This window comes from Lissotriton helveticus, chromosome 4_1 (assembly GCF_964261635.1).
Source record: "Lissotriton helveticus chromosome 4_1, aLisHel1.1, whole genome shotgun sequence".
NCBI lineage: Eukaryota > Metazoa > Chordata > Amphibia > Caudata > Salamandridae > Lissotriton > Lissotriton helveticus.
The window spans coordinates 1,454,622,758-1,454,639,030 of NC_136063.1; the positions used below are offsets into that span (position 1 = coordinate 1,454,622,758).

Genomic DNA, 16,273 nt, shown 5'->3' on the forward strand with positions numbered 1-16,273 from the left:
TGTATGCAGGACATGAGTCTTAGCCTCCATCACCAATCACTGAAGTCCTGGGGCAAAATGACCTGGTCTAGTCTCACAAAAATTATGTATTTTCTGTGTAAAATTTGATTTTGCAGGCTCTGGATACTTTGTGCATTTGGGGTAAATGAACAGGCCATTTTAACGCACTCGGTAATTCTGGGTGCCGAAAATTCGCATGTGATTTTACAGGGAGAGATTCTGTACCTAGAAAATCCAATACCATGGGGCCCGGTACAAAATGTGTAATTGAATCTCCCAAGCCTGGATTTAAGCCTCAGTATTTATATTACCATGTGCAAATTTAACACATGGTAACAAAATAACTTGTAATGAAGGCCTTAGTTGAATTCCAAAATATTGAGCAATAAACCCATGAAAAGGGTTCGAACCGAAATTTAAAAGAAGAGTGAGAAAATGAGAGCAGGCAGGGTTGAGAGAAAGGAGGAGGGATACAAGCAAATAGCATCTAAACAAATTACACAACATCATGTAAGCTTGTTGTCGAAATATGCATAACTCTCAGATCCATCATCAAAAAACAAATTAAAGAGCAAGACAATGATGTCTGGTTAGAGTCTCTGGGGAATCCCAAAATTGTAGTACTCTCTGGTAAAGACGTTCCTAATGCGCAATAACCAGGGTTGTGATGGTAATATGGTACTGCATGTACTGCAAAGAGAGCTGGCCGAAAGGGACAAAGTGCACAGAAAGAACAGGAATTCTTTGATCTCAGTCAGGTGATCTAGAGGCCTTTCATAAATCTTTACATGCCATGCTAGTAAAGGGTCACTGAGGAAGTCCACACGCCTTATGTATGGTGTATTTTGGCAAAAACAACAATTGATGGACAGAATGCAGAACAATGTCATACATTCACCCCCATTGTGTGTCTTTGCTTCCTCGCCTTAAGTGAGCCTGGTATGCCCAGACGTGGGTCCCGAGCTCACTGTGCCAATGGATTCAAGCTATCCTGGTGGAAACCGGTCCTAGGTTGCTTGTTTCCGGTCCAGGGAGGACCTGGCTTAGCAGTTCGGGCTGGACTGTTCCCATGAGGCACAGGATCAAGACTGATTTGCATATGGCCAGGTCTAAACTGGGGTGGCATGGTGAGCAAAAGAATGATGGATTTAACCCAGATCTTTTGACTGGGGGTGAATGTTTTGGTTTGTTCTGCATTCTGTCCATCAATTGTGTGTCTTTTGCTTCCTCGCCCTAAGTGCGCCAGGTATGCCCAGACGTGGGTCCCAGGCTCACTGGATTCAAGCTATCCTGGCTGAAGAGGGGGGGTGAATGTTTTGATTTGTTCTGCATTCCGTCCATCAATTGTGTGTGTTTTGGTGTATTTTTGGACCAACAGCTAACTTACACTGCAGTGCCCCCAAAGCAATGCGCCCCAGTGGGAAGAAGACAGAGCTCTGTCTATAGTACTTCAGTGGTACGGCTACGCACTACCACCACAAAATGATTAAAAAGACGTTGGACACAATCTGAAAATAGAAAACTTCTTTTTGTATTTGCCTATGCCAATGAATATATTTCTCAAATAATCGACCCATTTGATACATTGCTAAGTGGAAATCGCTAATTGGAATTTTGGCAGTGATTTCATTAATACAGGACTTCTGTAGTCAATATACCTTTTATGGTGTGAACAATGCTTTCTTCAACTCACCTTACAACTTTTCCCATCCTGCCATGCAGTTGTGTTTCGATGCACTGAAGGACTCGATCCTCTTAAATTGAGACAGCTGTATGCAGTGTTCTTTAAATCGTTGAGTTTTTCTTCATTTGCAACATTCAGCAGCTGAGTAAGACAATCGCCTAGTGAAATTAAAGTATTCTATAATTGGCAAAAGGGATCACTCAAGAAGGAGAACACAAATAACAACACACTCCTCAAAGTGGATAGTAGACATGGTATTGGGGGAGGGGTCGATGGTGGGCTTAAAGTGCATTGATTGGAGAGATGGTCGAGGCAGACCCCCTGGCAGAGGTGGGTGAATGGAGAGAAGAGTCACAGGAGAGGCCTAATTAGCAGTCATACAATTATGGGAGCGGGGGTGGTCCAAGAGCCCCAGAAGAGGCAGAATGAGCAGATGCATGGCCCTGAATGTGAAAAGAACTCAGGGTAAAAAACTGAGAGTCTGGGACAGTTCCACTGCACTTCTCACACTTGCCTTTCACCGCACACCATAGGGAGCTGCACTGTCTTCCAACTACACTTGCAGCTTCTCGGGGGCTCTTGGGGTCCAGAGCAAGCATGTCAGCCTCTCTCTCACAAAACAGAGGAATAGTCCGCTATTTCTGCGCCATCTTCGTGTCCCGCAACCCACAGAGGCCACTCCTGAGATTCCCCTGGATGTGTTCACCAATAAGAACACAAAAGCTGGGGGCTGCAAGAAGATGGCGACCGAGATGGCGGCGTAAACGCTCGGCTCCGTGAGCCTTCTCACCCCGCGCATACATCCTGGCACTTATCCTGAGCTGTAACGGCATATTTATGTAGGCGAAGGATAACTTTCACTTACCGTTTGCTCCTGAGGCTTCTGCTTGCTGCAGACCCGTTGAAATGTCCCCGAATGTTTTGCGGCCTTCACGCAGCTGGGACCGGGGTCTCGAGTGCGGAGAGTGGCCGGCCGCGACTGCAACAACAGCGGCCTCTGGTGATGGTGAGGAGTCGGCCGGAGGGAACTGAAGACCTGGTGGCCGATGGTGACAGTGCCGACCCAGCCCAACTAGCGGAGAACCATGTGGGGAGTGCGATACAGCTGGGTCGAGGGGAGTGCATGATACTTGGCCCCCCATTCCGGTGTTGTATCCGGGCACATCACCGACTTTTCCCGGAGTCAGCGTGCGGGCCCCAGGGAGAGGCGGAGTTTTTAGCCTTTTGGTGACTCTCCGCTGAAAAACCTGCCTTGACTTTTGAGATCCCCGTTGTGAATCCTGTTCCTCCCTGGTGTGAGGCCCGGTCCCGAGGTGAGGGGGAGAAGGACGAGGCCGGATCAGCTAAGATGGCAGATAGCGCCCTCGTACACACACCTCATCAGGACAGAGAGGCCGTTGTGCGAGAGAGTCCTGGGGTCTGGCGACACGAGAAAGAGCCCACGTCCAGAGATATATTGGCTGCGTTAACAACTCTGCATATGACCCTGATCCGGGACGCCCGGGATCTGGGAAGGAGGATGGCCGCCATTGTTGTCCCGCCGATCCACATGGGCATGGTTGAACCACAAGCAAGCACCGTTGTGCTCGCCTCTGCGTCAGTGATGAATGTTCCAGCTGCGCCTACGTTCGTGGAGACGCCGATAGACCCGGTATGTGATACCGCTTTGGACTGCTCAGTTGTATATGTGAGTGACTCGTCGGGGCCCTTATCTGTACGGCGGCTGAAGAAACAACATCGATTCATGGTTTGGGCTGCCCCGGCGGCGTTTCAACGAGTACCGGATTGTGTGACCTTCTCTTCCTGGCTGGTGAAACTGTGTTCGGACTGGGGGATGTTTCCGGTATCGATACTGACACAGACGGATTTTTGCCATACGTCTTCGGCTGGGTTTTGGGGGCTACAGTCCCATGGAGTATTGGCGCTGCCCGGTCCGCCCGGATCGGTTGGACCCACCACACTGCTTTGTATGCCGACTGATGGGTGGCCGTATGTGGGTACTATTGATAGGGAAGGCGTGGGGTGAGACCGTCTAGGACATAGTGGAACACGTTGTTGGCTGACGGTGATTAGTGGGACGCTCAACGGGGATGTTATTGATTGAATTGATAATTATTGCTTACTGTGGCTATTCTGACCTTGCTTTTCCGATGTTTTATTGTGCGCGATGGGTGAGGGGGGGGCCGGGTAGTTTGATCGATGGCCCTTCTCCATATTTTTTCCTTCTTTTTTCTTTTCTATTATTCTATATTTCGGGTCTCTCATTTAGGGCGATAGGCACGCTGCTGGGGGGGGGGGGGGGGTAGGCCGTAGCCTTCAGCAGGGGTGCAGGGTGGGGGGTAGGGGGAGGGGGTTGTTTATTTGTTCTTCCTTTGTCCCTATGGCCCTTTGTCTTTTCTTTTTCTCGGTATCGTCGTCTTTCATGTTTCCTACAGTCTGTTTTGTTTTTAAGGGCTGGGGTGCTGTTCGACATGACATGTATGTGTTGTTTACATTTATCCTGACTCGTATGCCTTGCCCCCATGTCTTTAAGTGTATTCGCACTCTTCGCGGATTTCTGTTTCGTGTTGCTATTGTAGGACCATGTATGACCGTATGGCAATTATTCTGATATTTTTTCTGTTTTATTTTTCTTCACTGTAAAATGAACCTTCTTGAATCCTGATTATCAAGCTGTACGCTCAAATACGAGTTATATCCTGGATACTTACCTGATCCCGAATTACGGGCTGCTGTATCTTTCTATATTGCTTTGCTGAACTTCCGCATTGACTAGCGGCCGGCCGGGATGGTTGTAGGCCCATGCTAGTATTTATGTGAAGTGATAATAAAGGTTTTCGAAGAAAAAAAAAAAAAACACAAAAGCTTTTGCGGGAGAGAGCTCAGGGTCACCCAGCCAATATCGGTCCCGTGTCCACTCATACCAAGTCTCACACATTTTCCAAGATAATGGGATCTGTTAAAGCCACCCTGATTGGTTGCGAACATCAGGCTGCAACAGCTCTGTCACTTATCACTATAATTTCATATCGTTGTAGAATAGTAACTGGGCATATAGGGGCTGCACAGGCTTGAATTGTGATAGTCTGAGTCTTTTACCTCTTGTGTGCTGGAGCCACCTAACTACTGTATCCAAAGTGAGCACCAAGGACACCCCTCTACTTTACTGTCAGAACAGCACAAAAAATCAGCCCAAGGCTTCCCTTAGTGAAGTAATGTCCGCTAGAAACTCTGAACTCAACAGAGAACGCAATAACACTCAATAGGTCTACAAATTCAGCCAGTGCCTTTACTTTGAAAAAGAAAAACATTTTTTATTCACATGCAGCTGAATACTACATACAAGATTACAAATGTACACAATTAAAAATAGATTTCACTAGCCGCCCCTGAACTAGAGATCTGTTTACGAAATGTTTGTGACCATATTAACAATGCAAAATTGCCATTTTGACAGGGGTACACAGTGTGCAGCACCTTCCGATAACATTTGTAACAGAGTTGCAGTACCACATAAAGATCTGCTTTCAGGCTTTCCTCTGCAGGTGTATATGATGCTGTAATTGTAATATAAGGGAAAATATTACCCTGTAAGAATCTGTTTGTGGCATGCAGCGCTGTAGATTCACATGCTATGCATACTCCTGCTATCTAGTTTTGGGCTCGGACATCGTTGAATAAGTCTTTTGAGTCATTAGCTATGGTGAATTCACGTATCGCTGGTAATGACCATGGGCATCAGCTTCATTGCTTGATTGTTTTTCCTGCATGATGGGTGCGGATGCATATGTAGCATGGAGATACATGCAATATGACTATGCGAGGGAAGGTGAAAGAAAAAGGTTTCTGCAACGTCAAAGAGGCTTCTGGGGAGGAGGGTGGGCGCATGTGAATCTACGGCACTACCAGATGCTTACAGGGTAAGTAACATTTTCCATTTGAGATATGTTGAGCTGCAGATCCACATGCTGTGTGCAGACTGTAAAGCAGTCCTTCCTAAAGCACTGACTAGCCCAAGGATATTGCAGAAGATTGGAAAAGTGTGCATAGTAAATCCTGGCCAACACTAGCTTGTTTGGCGAGCTAAGATATCCACATAGTAATGTTTAGTTAACAGGGGGGGGGGGGTAGATCAGTTAGCTTCTTTGCAGATGTCAGCTATAGGAATATTACCTAATAAAGTAATAGAAGCAATTTTTATGGGTTGAGTGGGGTCTGGGAAGTACAGGCAAAGGTCTTTTGACTTTGGCATAACACGTCTGTGGGCATTTGACCAACCAGTGTGCTATACCTGCCTTAGAGACAGCATGTCCCTTTTTTTGGTTTGGAAAAAAAGACAAGGGGCTGCTGTATCTCACGGAAGGGTTTTGTACTATTGATGTAATACATAAGGGCTCTTTTGACATCTAATGTGTGAAGAGCTTGTTCTGCTGCTGACTTTGGATGTGGGAAGAACATTCGGAGTTCTATGGTTTGATTAAGGTGGAAACTAGAGCCTACCTTGGGGATGAATTTAGGTTTTGTCCTGAGGAGAACCCTATTGTGAGCTTGGAAAAAAAGGTTCTTCCAGGGTAAAAGCCCGAGGATCACTCACACACATGAGGAAGGTGATAGCTACCAGGAGAGCAACCTTCCAGCAAAGAAACTGTAAAGGACAAGAGTGGTAACAGCACCTAAGTGAATCCTGATGGAAGTGTAGACAAGACCTGCTTTCTACAAGTGAAGCAGAAAACCAACAATGTTCTGCATTGCTGCTTTGAAAGGGCCAATTTGTCCAGAAAGACAGTAGTGCACTAACCTTTTCCATTTGGCTGCAACAGGCTCTGTCTGTAGGCCTGCATGCCTCTTTAGGAATGGACATACACTCTGAAAGCAGATTAAGGTACCCATAGTCTAGGACTTTAGGAAACAAATCCAAGATTGAGCTGTTTGACTTTGGGATGCCTGAGTGGGTTCTGATTCTGTGAGAGAAGATCCGGTTGTTTGGGTAGCTTACTCATGGAGTACCACAGGAGAGTGGTGAAACAGGGCTGCTGGGACCTGACTTATGGATGTTTGCCTAAGCCTTAGAACTACTAATGGAAGAGGTGGAATCGCGGAAAAAGCATAGGTATTTATCCCAACCAGTTCATCCATAGTGCATTGCCCATGAATTGTGGGTTTGGGAACCTTGAGGTGAAGCTTGGGCATTTAGCGATTTCAGCGGTGGCAAAGGGGTCTATGTTGGAAAACCTCGACAGCAGAAATATGGGAGCAGGTTTTGGAGGTGAAGTTCCTACTCCTGGGCTTGTTGTTGTATCCTGCTGAGGAGGTCTGCAAAGTCGTTGACCACTCCTGGTATGTAATCTATCAGTAGGTGAATTCTGTGATTGACCGCCAACTGCCAAATGCCCTGGGCTAAAGCAGACAACTGCAGCATGTGTTCCATCCTGTTTCTGAAGGTAGAAAAAGGCAGTTGCATTGTATGTGTGAACGAGTGCTACTTTGTGTTGGATGCAAGGGAGGAACGCCTTGAGGGATAGCTGGATAACTAGCAACTCCATGTGGTTGATGTGGAAACCCCTTTGAGGTGTCCACATCACTTGAAAAGTCAGCTCCAGTAAGTTTGACCCCTACCAGTGAGGGAGGCATCTGTTGTGATTGTCATATGCGGCACTAAAACCAAAAAAGGCATGCCTTGCAACATGTTGTTGGCCCTCGACCACTGCAGAGAGCCAAGAGTGCGGTCCCAGATCAACACTAGATCCTCCCAATGACCTTCCGCTTATGATCACTGTGCTATTAGGCACTCCTGCAACGGGGTCATGTGTAACCAGGCATGTGAGACTATAGCAATGTAGGAGGCCATCATGTACATTTATGCTGGGCGAAGGAAACGGAGTAATTTACTCGAGCTCTTGAAAGAAATCGGAACGCCATCGGATTGAAGTACGTGGTGTGCGTGATACCTCCGTACAGATTAAGATTCTGAGTCTGATGAAGAGGATGAACCACTACAACCTCGCAGAGCAGCAGACGGTGCAAGGGCAGCAGATGGCAGACAGAGATGTGCCAAAATAACACAGAATTTGTTTTCAGTAACATTGGTTCAACGCTCATTCGACTAATGGCCCCAATGAAAATGCACGCCTTGAGAACTTAAAATTGACACAGTGGACAAAAGAAAAGGCCACTTTCAAGGCGGATTGCAAGCCTTTGTCTAAAACGAAAAGGAAAAATCCACCGGAAATATGGAGTGAAACCCAGATGAAAATATTGAGTTCACGTGAGCAACAAAAAGAATGTGTTCCACAAAAGTGAGCTAAGTTTAAGAATACCAGATTACACCGTGGTACAGCCCTGACGATAATCCCTGCCCTAAAGGGAATTGGAACCGCGTCCCTTATTAAGTGGGACTCTTGTGAGGGTGCAACAACATAAAACACACCCCTAGGGAGAATCTAAAGAATATCTAATTCCCCGTAGCGAGTCTGTTTGTGTGCTTTACAAAATAATGAAGTGTGAATAACCTTAGCACAGGCAGGCAGACGTTTTATAATATTGACTGGTGTAACTACTGTAGAATCTACAAAAGAATTAATGCAATGGTATGCTTTATCGTATTGATATGTTTTTAATGGCTTTTCACTATTGTTTGCACAAATTGTTCTGTAAAATTAGATGAGTATCCCTGAATGCATTTAAAATGTATAACTGTTGGAGAAAGGAAATTGCAATATATACAAATGTCAAAGTATGGTGCAATAACTGAATGTATTGTATTTGAAATCTGTGAGACTATAGCAATGTAGGAGGCCATCATACAGAGGAGGCGCATGACCTTACTGACAGTTTTCTGATGATCTGCCTGCAAAAGAGGGAGCAGCACTTGGAAAGCTCGAACCCTAGCAGGGCTGGGGTATGTTTTACCCGTGATAGAGTGTAGTATAGCTCCTAGGAAGGGCAAGACCTTTAGGCGCTGGAGAAGAGAATCTGTGGCATTGATGGTAAAGCCTAGGCTGAATGTTGCCTTCGATTTCTTGGTCCCCGAAAAGGTCCATAATATTATCCGCCTGCCTGTTGTTGCACCATTGAAGTTGAGATGATGCGTCGAGCATGATGGTATTGGATGGTCTTTTTATTCATAACAGCGAGGCACGCTGAGCAGGAGACCTCCTGATGGTCCATGAACAGACAGGGGTTACACAACATTTGGAGGTTATTTGGTATGACTCTTCGGGCAATGCTGGAATGGAGCTCTTTCCATTATGGATGTGACAGTGTTGAGCATCGAGGAGCCAATGGAGACCCAGGGGGTTGAGGCTCCATGTAGGGCCTAGTACGTTTTAGTTTGTGAAGTCTAATAAAGGATGCGTAACACACTGAACCGAAGATTAGGAGCAACAACTGTAAGCACTGACAGGTGGAGGATTCGAACGGGCCCAGCGCAGACACTACACACACATCTGAACCTGATGGAGGAGAAAAAAAAATCGAACAATGTAGCTGACCCTCATGTGCATTACCAGTGATAGGTGGAGTTACCATATCTCGTGGCTCGTTGTACTTCTTAGAAGAAATACAACTTGCACACATCCAAGCCCAACACTAGATGACAGTAGTATACACAGATGTGTATCTACAGCTACATATGCCACAAACACCCTTTTACGATGCCTGCCAACACAGAGTTATCTGCAGTCTCTGCCCACAATCCAGGCAGAGACTGGATTGTGGGCAGTGTCTAGTGCACACACAAGCATATTGTTCTTTTAAATATGGCTGTGAACACAAGCAGGAGTGGCGGTCAGGCACAAAAAAGCTACTTCCCTTTCTGGGCAAGTAAAGCTCTCTGAAGCCAATTTTTGTAAGGTTCATGCTATATAAAATAACAAATAAATTAAAAAGTAACAGGGCAGAGGGGTCAGGGATAGAGGGGTCTTACAAAGGTCCATTGTAGGTGCTGATCCTTACCCTAGTCCTCATATGGTGTAAATGGTACTTGTCAGTACCATACAGCTCTTGAATGTTTCTAGGACAATGCAGTCTCATTGAGCTCACCCAAAGCACATAAGCAGTTTGGCTAATGAATCATCTACTAGGTCGTGCTCTCCTCTGCAGGGGCACACACTCTAGTGTCCCTTATCCACAGCAGGCTAGATCTCCTTCCCTCAAGGCAGACAGTAGCTCTCGCACAGGAAGCTGAATCCAGGTTCTGTTCTCACCTTGGCAGGGTCAGAATCAGAGAAGAGAGCAATCTTCCCAACCACGCAAGGGTGCAATTTCTCTTTAGTCCATGAGAAATCCTGGCACTCCAATCGGGACACCTGCTCAGTATTTAGTCACAAGACTGTCCAATCAGCTCCTGTTAGAAATGTGTTGAGGTCTTCAATTAGTATCCTGCATGGCCACTGCATAAATAGGACAAGTATACCTTTACCCGCATGAGAAGAAGGATAAATAAGGCCTGTTTTTGCACTATAAATCCATGGTGCCACCACTTCCAATCAGTGCATAATTTATAACAAATAAAATAATAAGTGCCATGGCTCAAGGTATTTCTCTGGAGTTCACTGTTGCTGGGACTACCTACAATACCTGGCAGTGCTGCTTAAGAAACCAGTTACTTACCTGTAATTGCACTTTTCCAAAATTGAGATACTTTAGATATTCATATGCTTGAATCATTCCTTATCGTCAGGCAGGGAATATCCAGTACATTAAAATAGCAGTATACAGTGTAAAACAGTAATAGGCCTGAAACAACATAGCACATTTAGTATCCACCTCATTAAAAGCACCCAAACTTCAGTCATTGAGTTGAAAGCTTAAGCGCTCATAATCCCCTAGAGGCCACCATAGCTCAGATTTCTATTGGACATCGCGTGTGAGGGAGTCTGTTGACACAGCTCTACTCTGACTTTTCAGAGAACCTTATATCTGTTACCTCCTTGATCTGCCTTGGATTTAAATCAGCTCCATCTTCAGCACCGAAGTACTGTGAGTTGTTTTTGGGGAAACTATCAAATTAGGGTCCAGGGAGATCTTTTTACATGACAGCCAACTGTCAACAGGTCAGAAAAAGAGAAAACATCTCTTTTCAAAGCTTGTTCATCCTGTGTGTTTAAGAAGATTTACATTGATGATTCTCATTTTCAGCGTATTTATTAACGTCATCCAAATAATAAGGCATCTAAATGTGGCATTTGTAGGTGTTTTTCAACTAAGACTCTTAAGGACAGAAGAAGGATGTTAGCATTATATCGGATTGCTAAGGAAATTCTTCTTCCTTCTAAAGAAGATACCCCCTCTTCAGGGAAAGATTCCATGAAATGCGCTCCTCCATGCACCTCCACGAAGTCAGTGCAAAACAGGTGACATCGGGGAATGTTCAAGCATGTGACTATATAAAAGATCCAATGTTGGAGAATGCCAGTGGTTGAATTACCTACTAATCATCATGCTCATGCAAGTGTGATACTTTGGGCTACTCCGTGTCATATCAAACTGTAGGAGTGGCCTGGAAGTGCTTGTTATATTCTTTTAAGTACAATGACTAGCTAAATATGTACCTGATGGACTCTATTCAACATTAGACAGACAGTAACCACAATGCAGTGGGTTCTCATAAATAAGTATCCATGTTTGGAAAGTGCCAAGAACTAGTAAACACCAGCACAATCAAGAACTGCTGCCATTCCCAAACATGGTACTTGCCAGCAAGAGGACAGTAGTCACTCTCTGCATGAAGCTTGCAATTTCGGAGTCGCTTGTGTCCTTATTACCGTGCTCTAGGGTATAAGTCCAAGTGCAAGGGAACGGTTCCAGCAAAAAATCATGACAGTAATGGACTGCTTTGGTGGCCAATGTATATGTAATATGCAAGTGGATATTAAATCCCAGGCAGTTCCTTCTCAGCACTGGAATTAATAAGACTATTCCCACTTCACTCCTAAATGCAGGGTTTTCATTGAGCTTGCAGAAAAATATGTACTTTTGTTTCTAGATGCAGTAGAAGCAGAGGAGGACGTCATCTACATGCATGGATATGCTGTCTTTTTGCTGTCCTTTCCAACTGAAGCGTCTCTCTTGGCCCATTATGCCAAAGGTTCACTTGCCAAGGCGAACAGAAGAGGGAACAAGGGGCAGCCCTGTCTGGTGCCCCTTGCTATAGCGAAGGGGTCTGAGAGAGTCTAAAATTGTTTTATGACCAGTGTCTGGTATTTATTTTCTTTTTGATTTTTTTGTTTACTTATCCTTTACGGGGTTGGGGTTTCCACTGATGGCTATGGTTTTGAGTGTGGAGGATCGACTGGGGCAGGAGCGTTTAGAGTAGTAGTTTATGAAAGACAACCTTTATGAGTATTTGGGCATCCTGTCAAGGTTGAGCATTATGGTGACAATGGGGTAACACTGGGACCCACTGAATTGCCAGGAACACTCCGGCTAAGTGCTTTGTGTAGGAAAGTGCCCCTTTTCTAGGTCTCGCCTGGCGTTAGCAGCGCGCATGCGCTGCCCTTCCCAAGCGAGGGCCTTTTGGAATCAATACGGATTCCAGATGTGCACGCGAACGGACAGAAGGTGCTTTACTGGCGGCGTGACACTCTGGGAACTTTTCTTTGCGCTCGACAAACTGGGGCTCAGCAAAAACAAGAGATCGATGCTTGTTAAATGTATTACAAGTCCCTCTCTTTCCATGTGCCTTTTTTATACCAGCTTGGTGAGTTCAAAATATAAAGGATATTTAAAAAAATGAACAGATTCTCTTTGCATCCTTAATTTTTATTTAAATGGGTGACTGACACATTTGCTTAGTATTTGACAAAGGTATAGCTCAGTGAGCCATAAACAGGCGGTCATCGGCAGGGCATTGGGTTAATCCCGGCCCTTGCAGGCTCATCTTTCCAGGGTTATTACATTCGATGATACAGACACCAGTTACATACAGCGCTGCGACACGACGGAAGTGTAGAACGAACCGCTATGTTAAAACAAGTCAATGTTTATTATTGGAGCACTTAAGTAGAGTAATTAAAATAGGGAGCAGCAGTCAGGATTATACATCGGGGATAGCTCGAGAGGACGACTTCCTCTCTGCCCTCGGGAAGAGAATGGGGCACTGTGACATATCAGCTGCGCCAGCCTCCTATTTGCATATTCTCAAGCGCTCTGTGTAAAAAAAAGCATTAGCAGCTGTTAAGACATGCATTTTTAGCCGCTCCACGTGAATTCTAATGGCGCTGGAGGGCTTGGGAGAGCACCTCGCAGTGAGAGGCAGGCGCTGGCGATGGCAGGGGAACAGCTTAGGCTGGCAGCGAAGGGGTGAAGGCATCGGAGAGTGCCAGGGGTCGGTACCAGGGAGGAGCACGTAAAAGAGCTCAGTGGACACCTACAAGGGTTGCATTAAACTGTTCATCGAGAGCTGAGGGAGGGAGGGAGGGAGGGAGAGAGAGATAGGGAGGGAGGGAGCGAGGGAGGGACTTGATGGAAGGAAGGAAGATAAAAGCGAGAGATGGATGCTGAGTTTCTCGTGGCTGAGAAGGATGTAGGGAATAAAGAACAGGCAAGAGGAGAGGGGAGAGTGAGTAATGCAAAGAAGCAGGAAGGAAGATAATGAAAGTGGAAGATAAGGATGAAGAAAGCCTAAAGTGGGAAATGGATGTAGAGATGGCGCCGAGAAAAGGGGAGGGGCTGGGTGAGGGAGGATGTAAGGAAGAAAGATGAGGGAAGAAGGAAGTAAGGAAAGTAAAGAATGAGAAAGTTGGGAGCACAGTATAAGTGAGATTTAAGAAAGGGAGCATTTAGAGAACAAAGAAAATGAGAGAATACAGAAGGATGGAATGTAATTATTATAATATTTTTTTTTACAAAAATATATTTAATTAGATACGATAATGCCTGATTATTCAATAAAATGTGCATTTATGTGAAAATTGCACCCTGCATGGCACCTCTGTCTCTGGTTGTGTTTAATTTCCGGCATGGATCTTGATTAACAAGCACTAGGAAAGCCAACAAATCTGACTTCTTTTGGAAGTAGTCTTTTCATTGATTGATGAGTTTTTGTGTGTAGTGTCTTAATCAAATTCAAGAGTGTGTAAATGAGGAGAACACTGAATGAATGATTGCATGTATGAATGAATGGGTGGCTGGGTGCATGGATGAATAAGCGAGTGCACAAGTGGATGAGTGATCAAATCCGTAGATGAGTAAGTGATAGCAAGGAATAATAACTGGGTGACTGCATAAGTACATTTGTATTATGCTCAATTTAAATTCCATGAATGTAGACATATTCAGAAGTACAGAGTGCGGCTAGATTTTCTGAGACTGATTTCGGGAGGATAAATCACAAGGGCACTTTATCGAACTAAAAGTACGAGTTACTTACCTTCGGTAACAATGTATCTGGTAGAGACAATTCTAGCCGCAGATTCCTTAATGTAGAATATTCCCTAGGCGTGAGACTGGATCTGGAAAACTTTCTTGCCCAGCATCCCTGCGTGCCGGGAGGGCAGCGCCACGCGACTCCGCCTGACGTCCTTCCGCTGGCGTGACGTCAGCGAGGCCACATAAGCCCCACCACTGCGTGCTGACATCAGTTTGCTTCTGAGAACTTTTCCACGCCACAACGCGGTGCCATCACAACAAAACTGAGTAGAGCATGGGAACAGTGTGCGAAAAGCTAGAAGACAAAATAGAGAAAGAAAAACAAAAGGTGAGAAATACCGCCAGGTGGCACGAAGGCACCAGAAGGCAGACCAGAGTAGAAAAAGAGCAGGGCACCACTCTGAGGAACAGCCTGTGCAACCAAGGCGAAAGCACCAAGAGGCAGGAAGCACTAGAAGGCCAGAGCAGCGAAGCCACAGCAAGAAAAGCATAAAGCACCGTTCCGTGGAACCACCCTACAAGCCAAGGCAAGAGCCATCCTGGATGCACAAGTAGAAGAAGTGCCATGAAAGAAAGACAGAGAGAGAGGCTGCAGCTACAACCCCTAGGGGAAGGGCCACAAGCCCGAAACAAAGGAGCAACAGTAATCCATCCCAGACTATACTGCGAAGGATTGTCATACCTCCAGAAGGGAGGAGGAGGTCAAGGCCAGGTAAAAGAACCCCTGTCGAAGAAGACCAGAAGGGGATCAGAACTCTAGCAACAGAGAGAAAGAACTAAAGAAGGTCCTCACGCTGGAGGGAACCAGCCGGAAGAATGCCTGACCCGGAAGAAAGGAAGAGGACACCCATAGAAGACAAGACGCCCAAAAGGATGTGAGTGTAGAAAACCCAAGTCGAGGGTCCTCGCTGAGCGGGGAGGAAGGGTGGGCCGTGAAGGAATCTGCGGCTAGAATAGTCTCTACCAGATACATCGTTACCGAAGATAAGTAACTCGTACATCTGATAGAGACTACTAGCCGCAGATTCCTTAACGTAGAATCGATACCCTAGCCATACCCAAAGGGGAGGAGGGTCTGCGAGAGGACCTCTCCCACGCCAGAAAGCACAAGACCCTCAACAGGGGACCAGTCACGGGGATAGGGAATCGCCCCGTCCACCGCAACAGGGGGTGAGTCACAGGACCAGAGCCGAAGAAGACCTCAGCATTGAGGAGGAACACCAGCCTCATAGGGGATGCGCCATAACAACAAGAGGCAACCAAGTCTCCACCAGCGGAAGAAGCAAGGGTCAAACGAAGCAGGCCAGACCACCGCAAGCCCATCCACGTACCAGGGACCTCCACCGGAAGCCCCAAGGTACAGACAACGCAGAGGGAGAAGAACCACCTACATCCTTAAAGGAGAAGAGGTAGAATACCGCAAAGCCCTCCAACGGGAGATAACCCAGTGAAAAGGGCAGCCGAGCCCTTCATAGTACGAAGTCAAGACTGACCAACGCCTCAGCAAGAAGGCAGGCGGAAAAGAAGAAGACGAAGTACAGCAAAGCCCTCCACCAGGAAACAACCCAGTGAAAAGGGCAGCCAAGAATAAGAACGAGCCCTCACAATGGCCCCTTGGGACAAAAACAAGAGTGCCAGGGCCCAAGCCAAGACCGCCGGTCACAGAACAGAAGAGCAGGCGGGGGCAGCCAGCTGCTGACAAAGTCACAAACTAAGACCCGGACCACGTCAGGCTCAGAACATGGGCAAAGCTAGTGAACTATCCCGAAGGACCCCAAAGGGGGACTGCCCCAGACGGAACCAATCCACTAAGGAGTGGGTCCCCGGCCTCAGGCAGCAGACAAGACAGGGACTGCCACATCGCCAAAAATGCCAATGGACGAAGGAGAAGAAGAAGAAGATATTCGCATATGCGACATACCATGACGCCACGGAGAGCAGAGGCCCGAAGGGCAACCACACCTCCCTAGCATAGGAGAGAGCTATTTAATAGCTACCACTGCCCCACATAGGGCAAGTTACATGCCAAGAACATGGAAACCCTCTTATGAAAAGTATCCGCATCAGCCAAAAAGACTCTCGGAGAAACCGCAAACGGCTTGCCAATGAGCCAGACAGAATACACTGAAGGCCTAATCTCAGGCCAACACAGCTGACCAACAGCTAAAACCACAATCAAAAAAGGGCTGGACCAGCAGCCAAAGGCACCAAAGCCCAACA

General features: G+C 46.3%; 1 protein-coding gene across 3 annotated transcripts in view; it reads right to left on the reverse strand.

Annotated features, from left to right (window-relative positions):
* ACD (ACD shelterin complex subunit and telomerase recruitment factor) overlaps window positions 1-16,273 on the reverse strand; it is a 283,828-nt gene that overhangs the window by 129,371 nt on the left and 138,184 nt on the right. For all 3 annotated transcript variants that reach the window (XM_078688039.1, XM_078688038.1, XM_078688037.1), the window contains exon 11: window positions 1,694-1,842. In XM_078688039.1, the coding sequence (XP_078544165.1) occupies window positions 1,694-1,842 (149 nt within the window). The remainder of the gene's footprint in view (window positions 1-1,693; window positions 1,843-16,273) is intronic.